Source organism: Enoplosus armatus, chromosome 8 (assembly GCF_043641665.1).
Source record: "Enoplosus armatus isolate fEnoArm2 chromosome 8, fEnoArm2.hap1, whole genome shotgun sequence".
Lineage (NCBI taxonomy): Eukaryota > Metazoa > Chordata > Actinopteri > Centrarchiformes > Enoplosidae > Enoplosus > Enoplosus armatus.
The window spans coordinates 8,681,858-8,695,841 of NC_092187.1; the positions used below are offsets into that span (position 1 = coordinate 8,681,858).

The 13,984-nt window shown below is 39.1% G+C and overlaps 1 protein-coding gene across 1 annotated transcript; it reads left to right on the top strand.

Annotated features, from left to right (window-relative positions):
• The first annotated feature begins 6,907 nt into the window (after positions 1-6,907).
• ndufa4l2a (NDUFA4 mitochondrial complex associated like 2a) lies at positions 6,908-13,646 on the top strand. The gene is made up of 4 exons (XM_070910736.1): positions 6,908-7,149; positions 11,525-11,610; positions 12,585-12,645; positions 12,810-13,646. Exons 1-4 carry the CDS (start codon positions 7,105-7,107, stop codon positions 12,864-12,866), a joined length of 249 nt encoding a protein of 82 aa, XP_070766837.1. The 5' UTR covers positions 6,908-7,104; the 3' UTR covers positions 12,867-13,646.
• Positions 13,647-13,984: the final 338 nt, after the last annotated feature.

Consider the following 13,984-nt stretch of genomic DNA (forward strand, 5'->3'; position numbering starts at 1 on the left):
TGACAGGATGAGAAGAAAGTCTGACAGCTGTCAGATGCTGCTGGTTACAGATGAACAGACCTTAAGTCTTCCATTTTAATCAGTCTCCCTTCTTCTGTCCCTTATTTTTTTTCTTTCTTTCACTGCGGCTCATTTTAAAACCAAACCGGGTCGGTTCACTCAAATTACACACATAAATGTTTTCTAACGTACCTCGAGTTGTATCTATCCATGCAGATAGTTTTTAACTGTCCAAATATTTGCTGCCACATCAATACACTGGAGGTGAATATGGTTTTGTTTGTGGGGGCACAGCATTGAAAAGTGATTTTTTTTTTTTTTAATTAAACTGCAACACGTTTTTGAAATAACAGTGTCCACATTAACTGACCCTTTTTAAATGCAGCATATATAATTAGGTGTTGTAATATAATTTTGTACCACTGGATGGCACAGATTAACACAAAATCTAGCATCTACTTCTGCTACTGCTTTTTGGTATCAGCATACTCACAATAGCAGATCTATCATACAATATAATTAGACTGACCTCTATAAAAGTAATTTTTTGTAGATTTTCTTAAAGCCAAGGGTTTTAAACTTCCTGTGTCAGCCAGCTTTAAGAAGAGACACAATGGTTGCGGTTAAATGGTCTTTTTTTGCTTAGGAAGGTTCTTAACTGAGTGAAATGACCCTGAAGTATCTCAGTGGTAGCCATAATAAGAGCTGGTAGAAGTATCTAAATGCTAAGGAGAGGTGCCTCAGAGCTTCCTTTCTTATTTCCTTTAGTAAAGGGCGCACTGGACCATCTTTGCGAAAAGAAATGAGATAATAACCCCACAATTCCTTGCGGCAGCAAGCATGACGTTTCCCATCTGGGTCAAGGAAAAGTGAAAATAGGACATAGTTTTCTAACCGTAGCCATTCTCACTATAGGTTTCAGTTAATGCTAAAACTGATGGTGTTGTGTGAATGCCACTTGAACAAACTGTTCTTTGTGTTCAGCCTACTAATCTACAAACCCACAGTTTAATCAACCTGATGTTCACAACATGTGACAGCAGGAATCTTTGAACCTAGATACTGTGTAATAATAATAACGTGAAGTTGAGTGCTCTCTCGCTCATCTAATCTAAAGGTGTTGACTCTCGCTGAAGAACTGTCAGATGTCTTCCAGGTGTGTTTGCTGAACTGTTCTGTTCCTCGTTGGGCCACATTATGAACCCAGCAGACCTCTGCGGTCTAATAGTATTATGTGGCATTAAACTGTGCCACAGCTCAAGGTTCAAACCCTTGGACAACTTGTTCTGTTTCTCCTCAAGCAGCAGCAACACACACACACACACACACACACACACATACACACACACACACACACACACACACTGGTTTCCAGAGCAGGGCTAATCAGAGCCAAAACAGGCCTGTGTCTGCAGGGTGATTGGCCCAAAATTAACAAGAGGGATTAAAAGGGAAACACAAGGCAATCTTTTATGTGTAAAAGCAAGTAAACAGGATTTATTACTATGGTTACACTTCATTTCAGCAATGGAAAAACACTTCAACCGCAGGTGCAACTCAAAAAAGACAATGTATTATTGGTGTTTTCTACCTTTTCATTTCCATTCAACAACAGAAAACAGATGTGATGGGTGGTCATGGTGCCCACTTTTATCCATACCTGCTTTCACCTCCACCCTTGCTCACCTCTCCCATCCATTTTTCTCTCTTGTGTGCACTTGTGTCACCACCTTGCCAGATGTCATCCATGTACAAGTCAAATTTACTGCTGGGACCAATAAATGTCATCATTAGGTGGGGTTTCCAAATAAATTCTCTACCCAACAGCACAAGGGACACTGTAGGTGCACCATGCAGATCTTGTGTATTTTTAAACAAGCCTGCGCTGTGTTGGACCATGTGTGTGCCATAGTGTTGGCTAGTGTCCAATTAGGAGGATTTATCTTTGAGCTGCAGTGTTGCAGGTCAGCAGGGCTGGGCTCATGTCACACAGTCCTGTGTTGGAGGGGAGGAGAAAATGAGGACCCAGAGTTGGCGATGTGACAGATGCACCATGAGGTTTTTTTAATGGTTGGACAATCTTATTTCATATTATTTTTTCCTGAGTAAAATTTGAGTGTTTCACAAATTCTAAACAATTCAGGGAGCAACAACATGATCCACTTCTTTTTTTCCCCCTCTACGGAGAAGTCTTGACGGTTACAGAGTTTAAAATAGCCTGTTGGCAGCATGTCCTGTTGGCATAGTTACACAAGGTGAAGACAAGTCGAAATCCAATAGAACCTTTGTGGCAGACAGCCTACTTCTCTCCTTACTCTTTTCACTCTGCACAGGGCCAAACCTCTGCAGACTGCTATAGATGGCTTGTGTTCGAGGGTGTCATGTTCTTGATTCTGGCGACTCCTAGTTAATCAGGGCATGTGCACAGTTGGGAGTGGAAATGGGCTCATAGCTTGAACCAACTACGCCTGATGCCTTCCTGGTGGAGCTCATCTCATATGAAAATGCGTGAAAAGAAATTTGATTTCTTTTTATTTTTTACTATTGCTGTGCAGGTTAAAACCAGCAGTGATGGATGTTTTATCAACAAATGATCAAAAATAAAAGTATTTATTAAAAGTACTTGTTATTATTAACATGTTAGCAGTACTTTAATGTTGTGGCTACTTGAGATGGAGCTAATTTAAACTATTTTATGTACACTTTTGGGTAGTTTAATCACAGCAACGTATCATATTTTAGACACTCATTATAGGGTTTTTTAATGTAAAATCTTAACCTAAAAGTTTTTTTTTAAAACGTTTTTTTATAATTTAGAGATTAATTTGGAAAACCCACCCTGTGCCCCAAGCATTCAGAGAACTTTCACCTTAGCTCCAAACATAACAGCAGTAAAGCTTCAGACAACTGAACTGAACCCATTCAACAAGTCCTTCCATGTTGTACATTGCAATATAAGCGTAGCATCTACTGTCAGCATATCTCAAGGAGAGTAGTCTTCTTACCTGAGGGAGGCTACTTAGATCTCAGAGAGGAGCAGCACAGGACTTTGGTTGGAATGTACAAAATACAACCCAGTTTTATTTAAGTTTTACCAAAAAGAGTAAATGGTTACAAGATTTATAAAAAGTAAACAAAAGCCAAAAAGGCAAAAGCCCAAAAGCCAAAAGCCAAAAAAAGCAATAAACCCAAGGAAAAGAAACCAAAAAAGCAGCCCGAGCCTTGTTTGGCTCTTGCTTTTATAACCCTCGCCCCCTGCTGTCTGGGTGTCGAAGATCCATAAAAGGTCAAACCTCAGTACATCATCTTAGCTATTGGATGACAATATGTGAGGTCACAAAGCATAGTCGTTAGACTTAACTTTAGCAAACCTTCTGCAAACCCACATGACCTGTGAGCACAATGGAACAAACTGGAGCAACAGGACATATGTCGCATTTCATTGCAGGCGTAGGGTATCCATCAGGTGCAGAAACCACAGGCTTATTGTTGAACCACAAACTGTCTGGTCTGCTGTTAGTTTTCCTGGCAGTTTTAAAGGTGAATTCTGGTCCCATATTGGGGAAACAGGTCACTTAAAGTTCATCTTTGAGTGACAAGATGTCCATATCAGTTTATTTGAACTTAATTTGAACTGTTACTTGGAAGTGAGATGTCGGAGGAGGGTATGACTCGGGCACATTGCAGGTGGAAACCTTCAAAATCAAATTGACATTAAGCTCTTAAAGACGTCCATGTTTGATTATTGTTTGTCTTGTGAGGCTAATTTCCTAACACAACCTGTGAGTCCATCTAGTCTCCAATGTGAGGGCTTCTCACGAGAGCTTGAACACAACATGTGAAGACATTGCTGTGGCTTTAAACGGCATTTTGACCTCAAGCAAGGTATCCATAAGATGATTTTTATATATTCTGGACTATGCAAGTTGTTAACCGCTTGGACGATTAGATATCAACCTGAAAACCTATGATGTGTTTGGAAACACAAAACAAATAATAACAACTATATTCCTTAACGTGACATAAGATTATTAATTTGTGGGATGATCATATGAACTGAAACCTGTTTTACTGTCATACATCAACCCTATTGTCCCTTCAGAGTTTGACTTTCTCTACTCCCAAGCTGGAGTTTCAGTAAACTGTCGAACATCTCTGTTTTCTCACGCCGTCAGTTTTTTTCAACAGACATGTTGGCTGCTGTCCAGCCATAGGAAACTTACTGTGTATAGAGAGGTGAGAGGGGTTCAGCAGGAAATGCATCAACATCATAAGCTGAATGACCCCAACAGACCTGAGATTTCCTGCCTGGACTGACAACATGGCCACTTGGTCTGCCGTCTCTGTATCATCAATGGCCAATCATGATTTCTTTGGTACTGTTTCATGTATTGTTTTCTGTTAAAGTTATAGCCCACTAAAAATATATCCTTTGAGTATAAAACACTCTGGAAAGTGGCTATAAAATGTTTGGAATTTCCTGTCAGCTTGATTTTTACATCACTGACAAAAGATTCCAGTAGTGAGAGGAAAAAAGTACCATTAATCCAGTGCATTAATCCATATCTAAAATGATTGATTTTGAACATAAGAAGCACTTGGTTTGAGAGGAAAAGTTGACTGTTACAGGAGCAGTTTAAGAAGTTCTTGTCACTGCTTTCATACTTTTCTACCACTGTGAAAACTTGTCACTATTGGAAATTGTAAGTGACTTGAACCAACTGCAAACTTTTCAAAGCCACCATTCAAGTCTACAGAGGGTACAGAAGGTGTTTCATACTGAAAAGGTAGATTTTGGATGAAGTATCTCTTTAAAGCAGCTGTGAAACACTGGTTGAATGTGCACTGATTGCTGTTGTTATTTTTCCACTGAGAAGTTCACTTGAATCTAGAATCGACACACACTCACTTCATTTGACTCACATTCATTTCCTGGAGACGGACCTTGACCATAACCACCACTTGTCTAACCCTAAACCCTAAACCTAAACCTAAATCTAACCACCTTAAATTTGAATGATTAACCCTAAACCTGCGATGTGACTGTGTAAACTTGGTCTTGGTCAGATATGGTGGAGGCTTATTTGGGACTTACAAGACAGTTCCAGGAGCTCATTTGCAAAAGATCTGCGTACCGTTACCATACACACACACACACACACACACGCACACACACACACACACACACACACACACACACACACACACACACACACACACACAGCTTTGACAGGTTGGTAGAACTATGGCCCTGTCGCACTCTGGGATTTATTACCGTCTGCAGACGCCTCGTCTGAGGCTGATGAAGTCATTATAATGAGTCTCTGCGGTTATGAAAAACCGCCGAGCTCTAGTTTTGCAAATGATGATTGTTTTCATTTGAACTAAAGGTTGATGCTTTCCATAATATTTTATGTAAATTTCATAGCTGTGTCCAGCCACATAAAAGCTGAATAATGAAGATGTATGTTTTCCTAGGATGATCATGTGACCTTAACGATGCTGCTTTATTATCTGAGGACAGACGTGTGGTACCTGGGAGGTTATGAAACATCTGCGAGGTTGAAAGTAAAGAGCTTGTGTTCCAAATTCAATTATGTTTGTTTTAACTTCCAATTAAACTGGAGTGCAATGAATCAGAGACACGGGTCCATTAAAGAGAGTGGGAGGTTTTCCTTTGATAAGAAAAAGCACAGTGTGGTTTTATGTGAGCATACAGCGACGTGTATGTCTGTATGTTTTCTGTTGTCAGTATCAATCAGTCTCATGAGGACTACAAAACATAACAGTATCATTGTTAAGCATTGTTGCACTGACCTCTGTTGGTTGAAAGTCTTATTTTTGGTTTATATTATCACTTGGGGTTGAGAGAGATTGTGCAACATCACACAGCTGTTAAAAAAGAAAAAAACTCAAAACTCAAAAGGAACTAATTCTAATTCTACTCTTCAGGCGCCATGTTATGTTTTCATGTTACATTTGTCTTTGGTTTTCAGATTTGACCCTCTCAGATGAAGAGGCTGAGAATCATCCAGAGTTCATCTTTTCCAGATTGAACCTCATTTGAAACACTTGCTGGGACTTTTTTCCCTTAATTTACCCTTAATTTTATGTCTTCTTTTGCAATTAATGGTCAACAAGCTCAGTCGCCATGTTTCCAAACTCTCTCAGCGTGAATCTACGCCATTCACTGTGTTGATTGGCCTTTTGAAAGTCCTTAAAAGGTACAAACATGGTTGTGGTAAATAATTATGTTTTGGAGTGTCCCTGGCGTTGGTTGCCAAGATAAAAAGCCGGGATTATCTGTCATTAACTAGAAGAAAAAGGGATGTTTTAAGTAACATGAATTCATAATGAAACAACAACAGACTTCTGTGCAAGACTGTGTACATTTCTTTGGTGTCATTCATTATCTTTTACATTATTGTTTATATGATTTATTGAGAAACAAAATACGCTCACACAAAAATGGCAGACCAGTCTTCAATTGCAGTGTGTGTCTTCTCTTTCTCTTTGTTGTTGCGGCTTCCAATTCATCTGTGTTTTTTGGGCATTTGTACTTTGTCCATCTTTACTGATATGATTTGGGCAACTGAAGAGGTCCATAGACATAGATATTCCCCTATGGCCTTTAAAAGGACACAGTGTTTGTATGCTTTTCCATTTCCTCCAGTGAGCTCCCAAAAGACCGAAAAGGCTTCAAACTTGAGTGAAGGAAATGAGCTCTCTGTGCTCTTTGCTGTAGCTTACACAACTTCTTCTGATTGACCACCCTGATACGAGCATCACACGTCTCTGGCCTGGGTATTTATTGGACATTAACAAGGATAAAACCTTATAGTTTGAATATAAACTGTTCCACAGTGTACAGCACAGTGTAATCACTCCAACAAGGGAGCAACAGTAGCTGTAATCGGATGTAAATGACCTCTTTCTCCTCCTCCTCCTCCTCCTCCTCCTCCCTCCACACGCAAAGAGCAACAGGTCTAAATCCTGTCTGTGCACAACTGTACAAAGCTTGTTGATAACAAGGGCCTGAAACATTCACTCATTCATCATCATTTTATTTCATGCATTGTTCCTAAGTTTCTATAAACTGGAGCGATGATATTTCGGACAGCAGCAGAGCATGCAAAGAAGCACCCTGGCGTGAGTAATCTTTATTACTCTTTATCACTATTATTATTTGTTTCTTTTTAGTGCTTTTATTGTCAGTAACAGCAACCTGTTTTCACATCCAAACATTTTAACATGTAGCTAAAGTTTACTGAGATGAATAACAATTTGCACCTTTCATGATTTTGCAAATCACAGAGCAGCAACTTAAGTAATTAACATTATTAAATTAAAATTATTAAAATGTGGACATGTTTCACTGAATGGAATCAGCATTTGGACAGCCACAGTGTTTGTAATTGTATGTCAGATACTGTAAAAAAGAAACGCACTATTATTCAACATCGTTGCCACATTAATATCAATGTAAATACACAGGGACAATACAAATAAACATTGTTATATATAGGACAAAGAAATGTAGTCTATTGTACAGGCTGTAGATCTAGCTGAAGCTAATTTTCAGACTTTTTAAATTCAGGTTTCTGTGTTTTTCATACTAACCCAATTGTAATGTATTACCGTCTTCCATTATACCACTTTAACATAGTATCACATCCTCTTACAATGCAAGTATTGATTTACGATATATCTCTAAGAAAAAATTGCATTATGAATTTAGCCAAATAAAATTGAATTAACTGACTTAACTATTGATTAAGTTCTAGCTTTAGTCAATCAGGCAAACTTGATGATTGCCTGCAGTGCCTGAGTGTTGGTAAATGAATTGGTCAAAGCAGGAGACATGATCAGAAGCCTAATTTTCTAATCTTAATCAGATTTTATTTTAACTTTAATTCAGTCGGTTAAGTTGCTCCAGTGGCTCATTTAAAATCAAGCCAAACTTTAAGAACACATCCATGACCTTGACAAACCTCCTACAGTTAAATGGACAAAATCTAAGCATTTAGGAAATGAGTAGTTGGAATAAAATAAATATATAAAATATGAGTTGTCCCTACAGGGAAAAGGATTACTTCTGCGCTTTTAACCAGCTCTGCTGTCAGAGAGCGAAGTGACAGAGTTTTAACTTCTTGTCATCAGCCTCCTCCCAGGAGAGAGAGAGAGAGAGAGAGAGAGAGAGAGAGAGAGAGAGAAGCTGCAGGGAGGAAATCCCTATGAGACTCTACCAGAGCTCCTTGATATGGTCTATCATCCTAACAGACAGACAGGCTGAGAGACAGACAGTAAGAGAGAGAGAGAGAGAGAGAGAGAGAGAGAGAGAGAGAAGCTGCAGGGAGCAAATCCCTGTGAGACTCTACAAGCCTCCTTGATCAAGTTACAACAGTCAGACAGACAGAGAGAAAGAGACAGGCTGTTAGAGAGAGTCAGGAAGTTTAAGAGTCAGCGAGGAAGACGGAAATTCAGCCAGACAAATGGACAGATAGACAGACAGAAAGGAAGTCACATAGAGATGGAGAGAGTCTATTAAAGCCAGAGAGTCAGATTGAGAGAGACAGAAGGTCAGACAGGTGGGTGCAACATTGAGACAGAGAGACAGATGGAGTCAGACAGACAGACTGAGACTGCGTGCAAAATCCCTCTATAGTCCCACTTGTGTTACCTGAACTTCTGAGAATTATTGTACTCACTAACCAAGTGCTAACCACCATCATGCATCTTGAAGACAGAAAAAAAGTGAAATTAGTGGACTGTGTAGTGTCCAAAATGTTTTTTGATTTTGCCTTACGCACTACATAGTCCTTTATATAGAATTGAAGTGGTGGAAGAAGTAGTGAGATCTTATACTTAAAGGTCCCATATTATAGAAAGTGAGATTTCCATGTGCTTTGTGATTATAAAGCAGGTCTAGGTGCTATGAAAATAACGTGAAAGGATCAAAATGCTCAGTCCATGGAGAAATTAATTCAAAATTCATTCAAAGTCTCACTGAAGTAAAATTACACAGGTATTCAAAGCAAAAAGTACTCATAATATTAAAAGTAAAAGTGCTTGTTATGCAGCAGAATGGCCTCTGTAGTGTTATACTTTATAATACTTAAAATAATGACTCAAATTGATGGTGGAGCTTATTTTACTTGGGTAGTTTATTCTTTAACAATGTATTGTATTTTACAAGCAAACTCATTGTGTGTTTTGTATGTAAAATCCTAACCTGCAAAGTAACTAGTAACTACTGCTGTCATAAGATGTAGTGGAGTAAAAGGTACAATATTCAGATGTAGGGGAGTAGAAGTATAAAGTAACATTAAAATGGAAATATTTAAGTAAAGTACAGGTAACTCTAACACTCAAAACTGTGCTTAAGTACAGTATTTTGGTAAATGTACTTTGTACATTGTACAATGTTTCCACCATTGTAGAATTTCCTACAAAGTAAGTAGTGATTAGAATAAGTGAATATTTTCAGTGTAGTGTGAGCACAGAGACAGTGAGATTATCAGACGTATAGAGTTAACAGACAGACATAGAGAGACAAGTTATCAGGAAAAGAATGGGAGAGAGACAGTCAGACAGATGGACAGAGAGTCAGACAGGCAAATAAAGGGTCAGACAGACAGACAGAGTTTGACAGGCCGACATAATTAAAGACAAACATGATGATCATTCAGTCATGTTGCTGTGGATCTTAAGCTGACAGTAAAAAGTGTTTTGTTAAATGATCTTTGTCGACTACAAATCAATGTCTGGCTTTCTCTCTCTGGCTGTGTTTCACCAGTGGTCCTTTACTCAAGTAAAAGTACCAATAAAACAATGTAGAAATACTTTTATAAGTAAAAGGAGTCGAGAAGTAAAAAGTACATTATATTCCTCTGAAGTGTAGTGGAGTAGAAGTATGGAGTAGCATAAAATGCAAATGGTGAAATAAAGTAAAAGTAGCTCAAAAGTGTACTTAAGTCCAGTACTTGAGTAAATGTACGTAGTTAGTTTCCACCACTGCCTCACACACACATACACACACCACAATACTGTATGTCAGCAGGTTCATCAGGGTGATGGAGTAAAATCAGGCCAGTAGTTAATCCTCGAAGCTCTTGTTGGTCAGCTGCTCAGACCTGTACTGTAACACTGTTACAGTAACTATAATCTGTAGACAGGAAGTGTCAAATAAAGTATCCGACTGGTCCCACAGCAGGCTACACTTAATCTCGGCTACTTCAGCAAAGACATTTCCTACTTCATGAAAACCTTGTGGAGTATAATTCAAAGTCACTTACCATGAATTTGGAATGAGTTCATATTTTCCCTGCTGCTACGGGTGATGGTTGGCATGTGATTCAGAGGTGAGTTTCTTGACTTCGAAAAATGCTGCATCTGCCCTTTTTTTAATTCAAGAATGTGCTTTCACATTTGCAGATTCACTGAGACTTTCAGGCTGTCAGGGTGATGAGGTTGAAGCTGACTGAGGCTGATGCAACGTAGAAAAGGAGTTACTGTTTTCCATCATGATAAAACCTGCTTGACATACTGTGTAAATATAATTCTCCGACAGACATGACTTTGGTTTTCATGACCGGCAAATTAGGCTTTTTGTCCCTCACTATGCATATGGGTACATAGCTATGCAGTGAGCTAAACACACTTCCAATAAAGGTTGAAGACAGCGGATTGCCTTCGAAGTCTTTTCTGGAAGCACTTGTGAACTTGAGAAAACAGTATTGGACAACAATTGTAATGAAAACAAATCAAAAAAGGGACACAGCTAGCCTGGCTCTGTCCAAAGGTCTAAAAGCCCACCTACCAGTACCTCTAAGTCTTATACAGTGACTTCCTGGAAGACAAGACCTCAGGGAGTCTGGCCAAGAAATTGTTCCAGCACATAACTTCTAAAATTGTCATTTTTTATGGATTAAACTAACAAGATACAATGTGTTAGCGGTGTAAAATGCACAGGTGCTGATAGGTGGATTTTTTTTTTAATTGTGGACAGAGACAGGGTAATTGTTGTCCTCTGTTTCCAGCCTTTATGCCAAATTAAGCTAATTGCTGCTGGCTCTAGCTTGATGTAATGTGAGGTACTGAGACAACTTAAAACATTAAAGCACTTACAGGATAATATGACAATAAACATTGATACTGACATTAAATATTTCCTCTATACCGTAAGTTAGAATTTGAATACTGACTATATTTAGTATTTGACTCTCAGCCAGAGGTGAGTCACAGCTGTCTCTTCCCTCTAATCAGTCAAGCGATGTCAATCAATCAAAGAGATGTGTTGCCTGTGACAGTTATTAACTTAATTAACTTTATCTGTACATACACTATGGATAATAGTATTGCACCACTCTCTAAGTGAAGTGAAGTGATCCAATGTGTGGTCTCAGAGTCTTATTGTGAAAGGTTCACATATCACATATCAAATTCAGGAATAGCAAATCAACTAATGTTACATAAAATAAGATTTAAGAAGCTTAATCTTTTGTTTATCTCTGTCTGTCTTCAGCTCATCCCCCAGTTCTTCTTCATCTGTTTGGGAATGGGTGGGGCGTCTCTGTATCTGATCCGGTTGGCCAGAGGACCCCATGTCACGTAAGGACCTTCATTTTTCCCCACGACCTATAACATAATATATGTAATGTAAGACAATATGCAACAGAGACAATATGCAATCGGTAAAACAAAAAAACTCACTTTCATAGGCTGTCTTGAGATGTCTACTGACGGGATTCTGCTAATTAGCTTGTTAATAAGTGTGTTTTTTCTGGTTTAGACATCTGTTTAGTTCTGCTTCATATTATTTGGGAACAATTAGACTGCAAAAAAAACCCAGAATCAATGGCTCCCTACAGGATGGTCACAGGATGGAGTACACCACCATAGATGACATTAAGATATGAACAAGGAAATAATGGACTAATTAAATTAGTTAGATTTCTTATAATTTCATCCTGAAATGCAGATTTGTGACATTTTAACAAGACGTGTGGTGGGCAGATGGATATTTCTTTTAAATTGGATATTTCTATTAAACAGAGGGATTTGCTTTACGATTGTTCCTGACAACAGGGATCCCCGCTTGCTTTCCTTTCCCCCCTCGAACTGCCTCTTGCTTGGACTTCCTCTCCTCCTGCTGCTATGCAAACTGTTGATTTACCCTTAATGATACTCCAATGACAGCAGACAGAGCTAACTTCTTTTAACAAGAGCCCACAGGATGCTGCACTGTCTTGTCTCTTTTCAGGTCTTTCATCTGTTCTTTGCAGCCAGGATTGTTTATATGCTCGAAAGAGTGTCCTGGTGGTGGAACAGTGGGCTTAAAGCACGTGCTGTGTGCTGAGTTTGAATCCGACCCTCAACTTTTGGTTGCTTTTGCTTTCATTTGAGTTTTTAGTGCATGTAATCTACCAAAGCAGGGATGAAATAAAACAGATCTCAGGGGTATCAAGTCACTTGAGAAGGAATATTGGCGAGCTAGGTGAGAAATGAGAGCTTTATTCATGTGTATCAGATTCTCAAAGAGCCTATCTTATCCCAATTCTGTCTGGATCTGTTTGTGTGTTTAGCTGGAACAAAACCAATAACCCTGAGCCATGGAATAAACTTGACCCCACATACCAGTACAAGGTAATAAAGCACTACACATACAAGTATTCAATGTTTTGGGATGACAATCGAACTGTAATGTGATTTATACATCATTGTTTGAATGTGAGATTGGCTACGGAAAAGATTTCTTCATGCAACAGCATCAATCTCCTCAGTTTGATCTTCTTCTTCTTCTTCTCCAGTTTGTGGCCATCGGCACAGACTACAAAAACCTGAAGAAGGAGGGACCCGACTTCTGAATCTGACACTGGCCTCCTCTCACAAGCCCAAGAGGAAAAGTAACAGAAAATCCTGATCTAGGGTCAGATTCACCCCCCCTCCCTTTTTTCCTTGATGTCCTCACAGCAGGTGGAAAGCGATCTGTAACCCTTTAGTGTCTCTATGCCTGTGTGATGTTTATAATGCAGCTGGTGATCTGGTAAATATGACCACGATTGTCAGTGAATGGATCCTGAAGGCACATATGAATACTGAAAAAGTAAAATATGTCGTATTTCTACACACTTACACTTATGCAGGAGATATATGACACACATATGCACATGCTCCTCTTAAGCACCAGACCAGTGATATTGCACTTGCTAGCCAATTTAATACAAATAAGGAATATTACATATCATACATACGTGTTTTATCAACCATGCAATCAATTATCAGACTACAAAAACCTGCAGTGGATTATGCAAATACACTTCAGGAGTCTGCTCATTGATTTTTATACTGCACAGAAATAAATGGAGGTGAATAGTTGCGTGGGACAGAGGGAAAAAAACTGTATGACATGCATCCAAAATGGTCAGAATAAATGTAAAATATGCATGATTTGTAGTTAAGGAGCTAAAACCTATCCTTTCCCATACGTTCTGTAAGTGTGAAGCTTTAACTGTTTCCTCTCAACTGGCACATGATTGTAAGTTTAGCAGCCACTAAATTCAGCAATCACTGAGTAACTTATGGTGCAGAAGGCAGAGATGTGTAAACTGGGCTGGAGTCTTTCAATAAATAAACTGTCTGATTCATGGTGGGATAAGAGAGTGTTTGTTGCCAATCTGCTCCGTCATGCACATGCAGACAGACAGGTGACTTTCCTCAAACACCTGCATGGAACTGAGTCAGATGCAGATCTTTTTCCACAGCCAAAATAAAAATACTCAATTAGTAACTCTGGTGGAACAGATCCATCTGTCAGCAGTGCAGCTGTCAGTTTGCAGCCGGATTGGTGCTTCTAAGACCACATTTAGTAGTGTGTGTGTGTGTGTGTGTGTATGTGCACTAGTGTGTGTGACAGCAGCCCTGAGTCTTTGATCAGCTGCAGCAGTGGCAGGATGCTGAGCAGTCCCCCAGCATGGCGTTGATG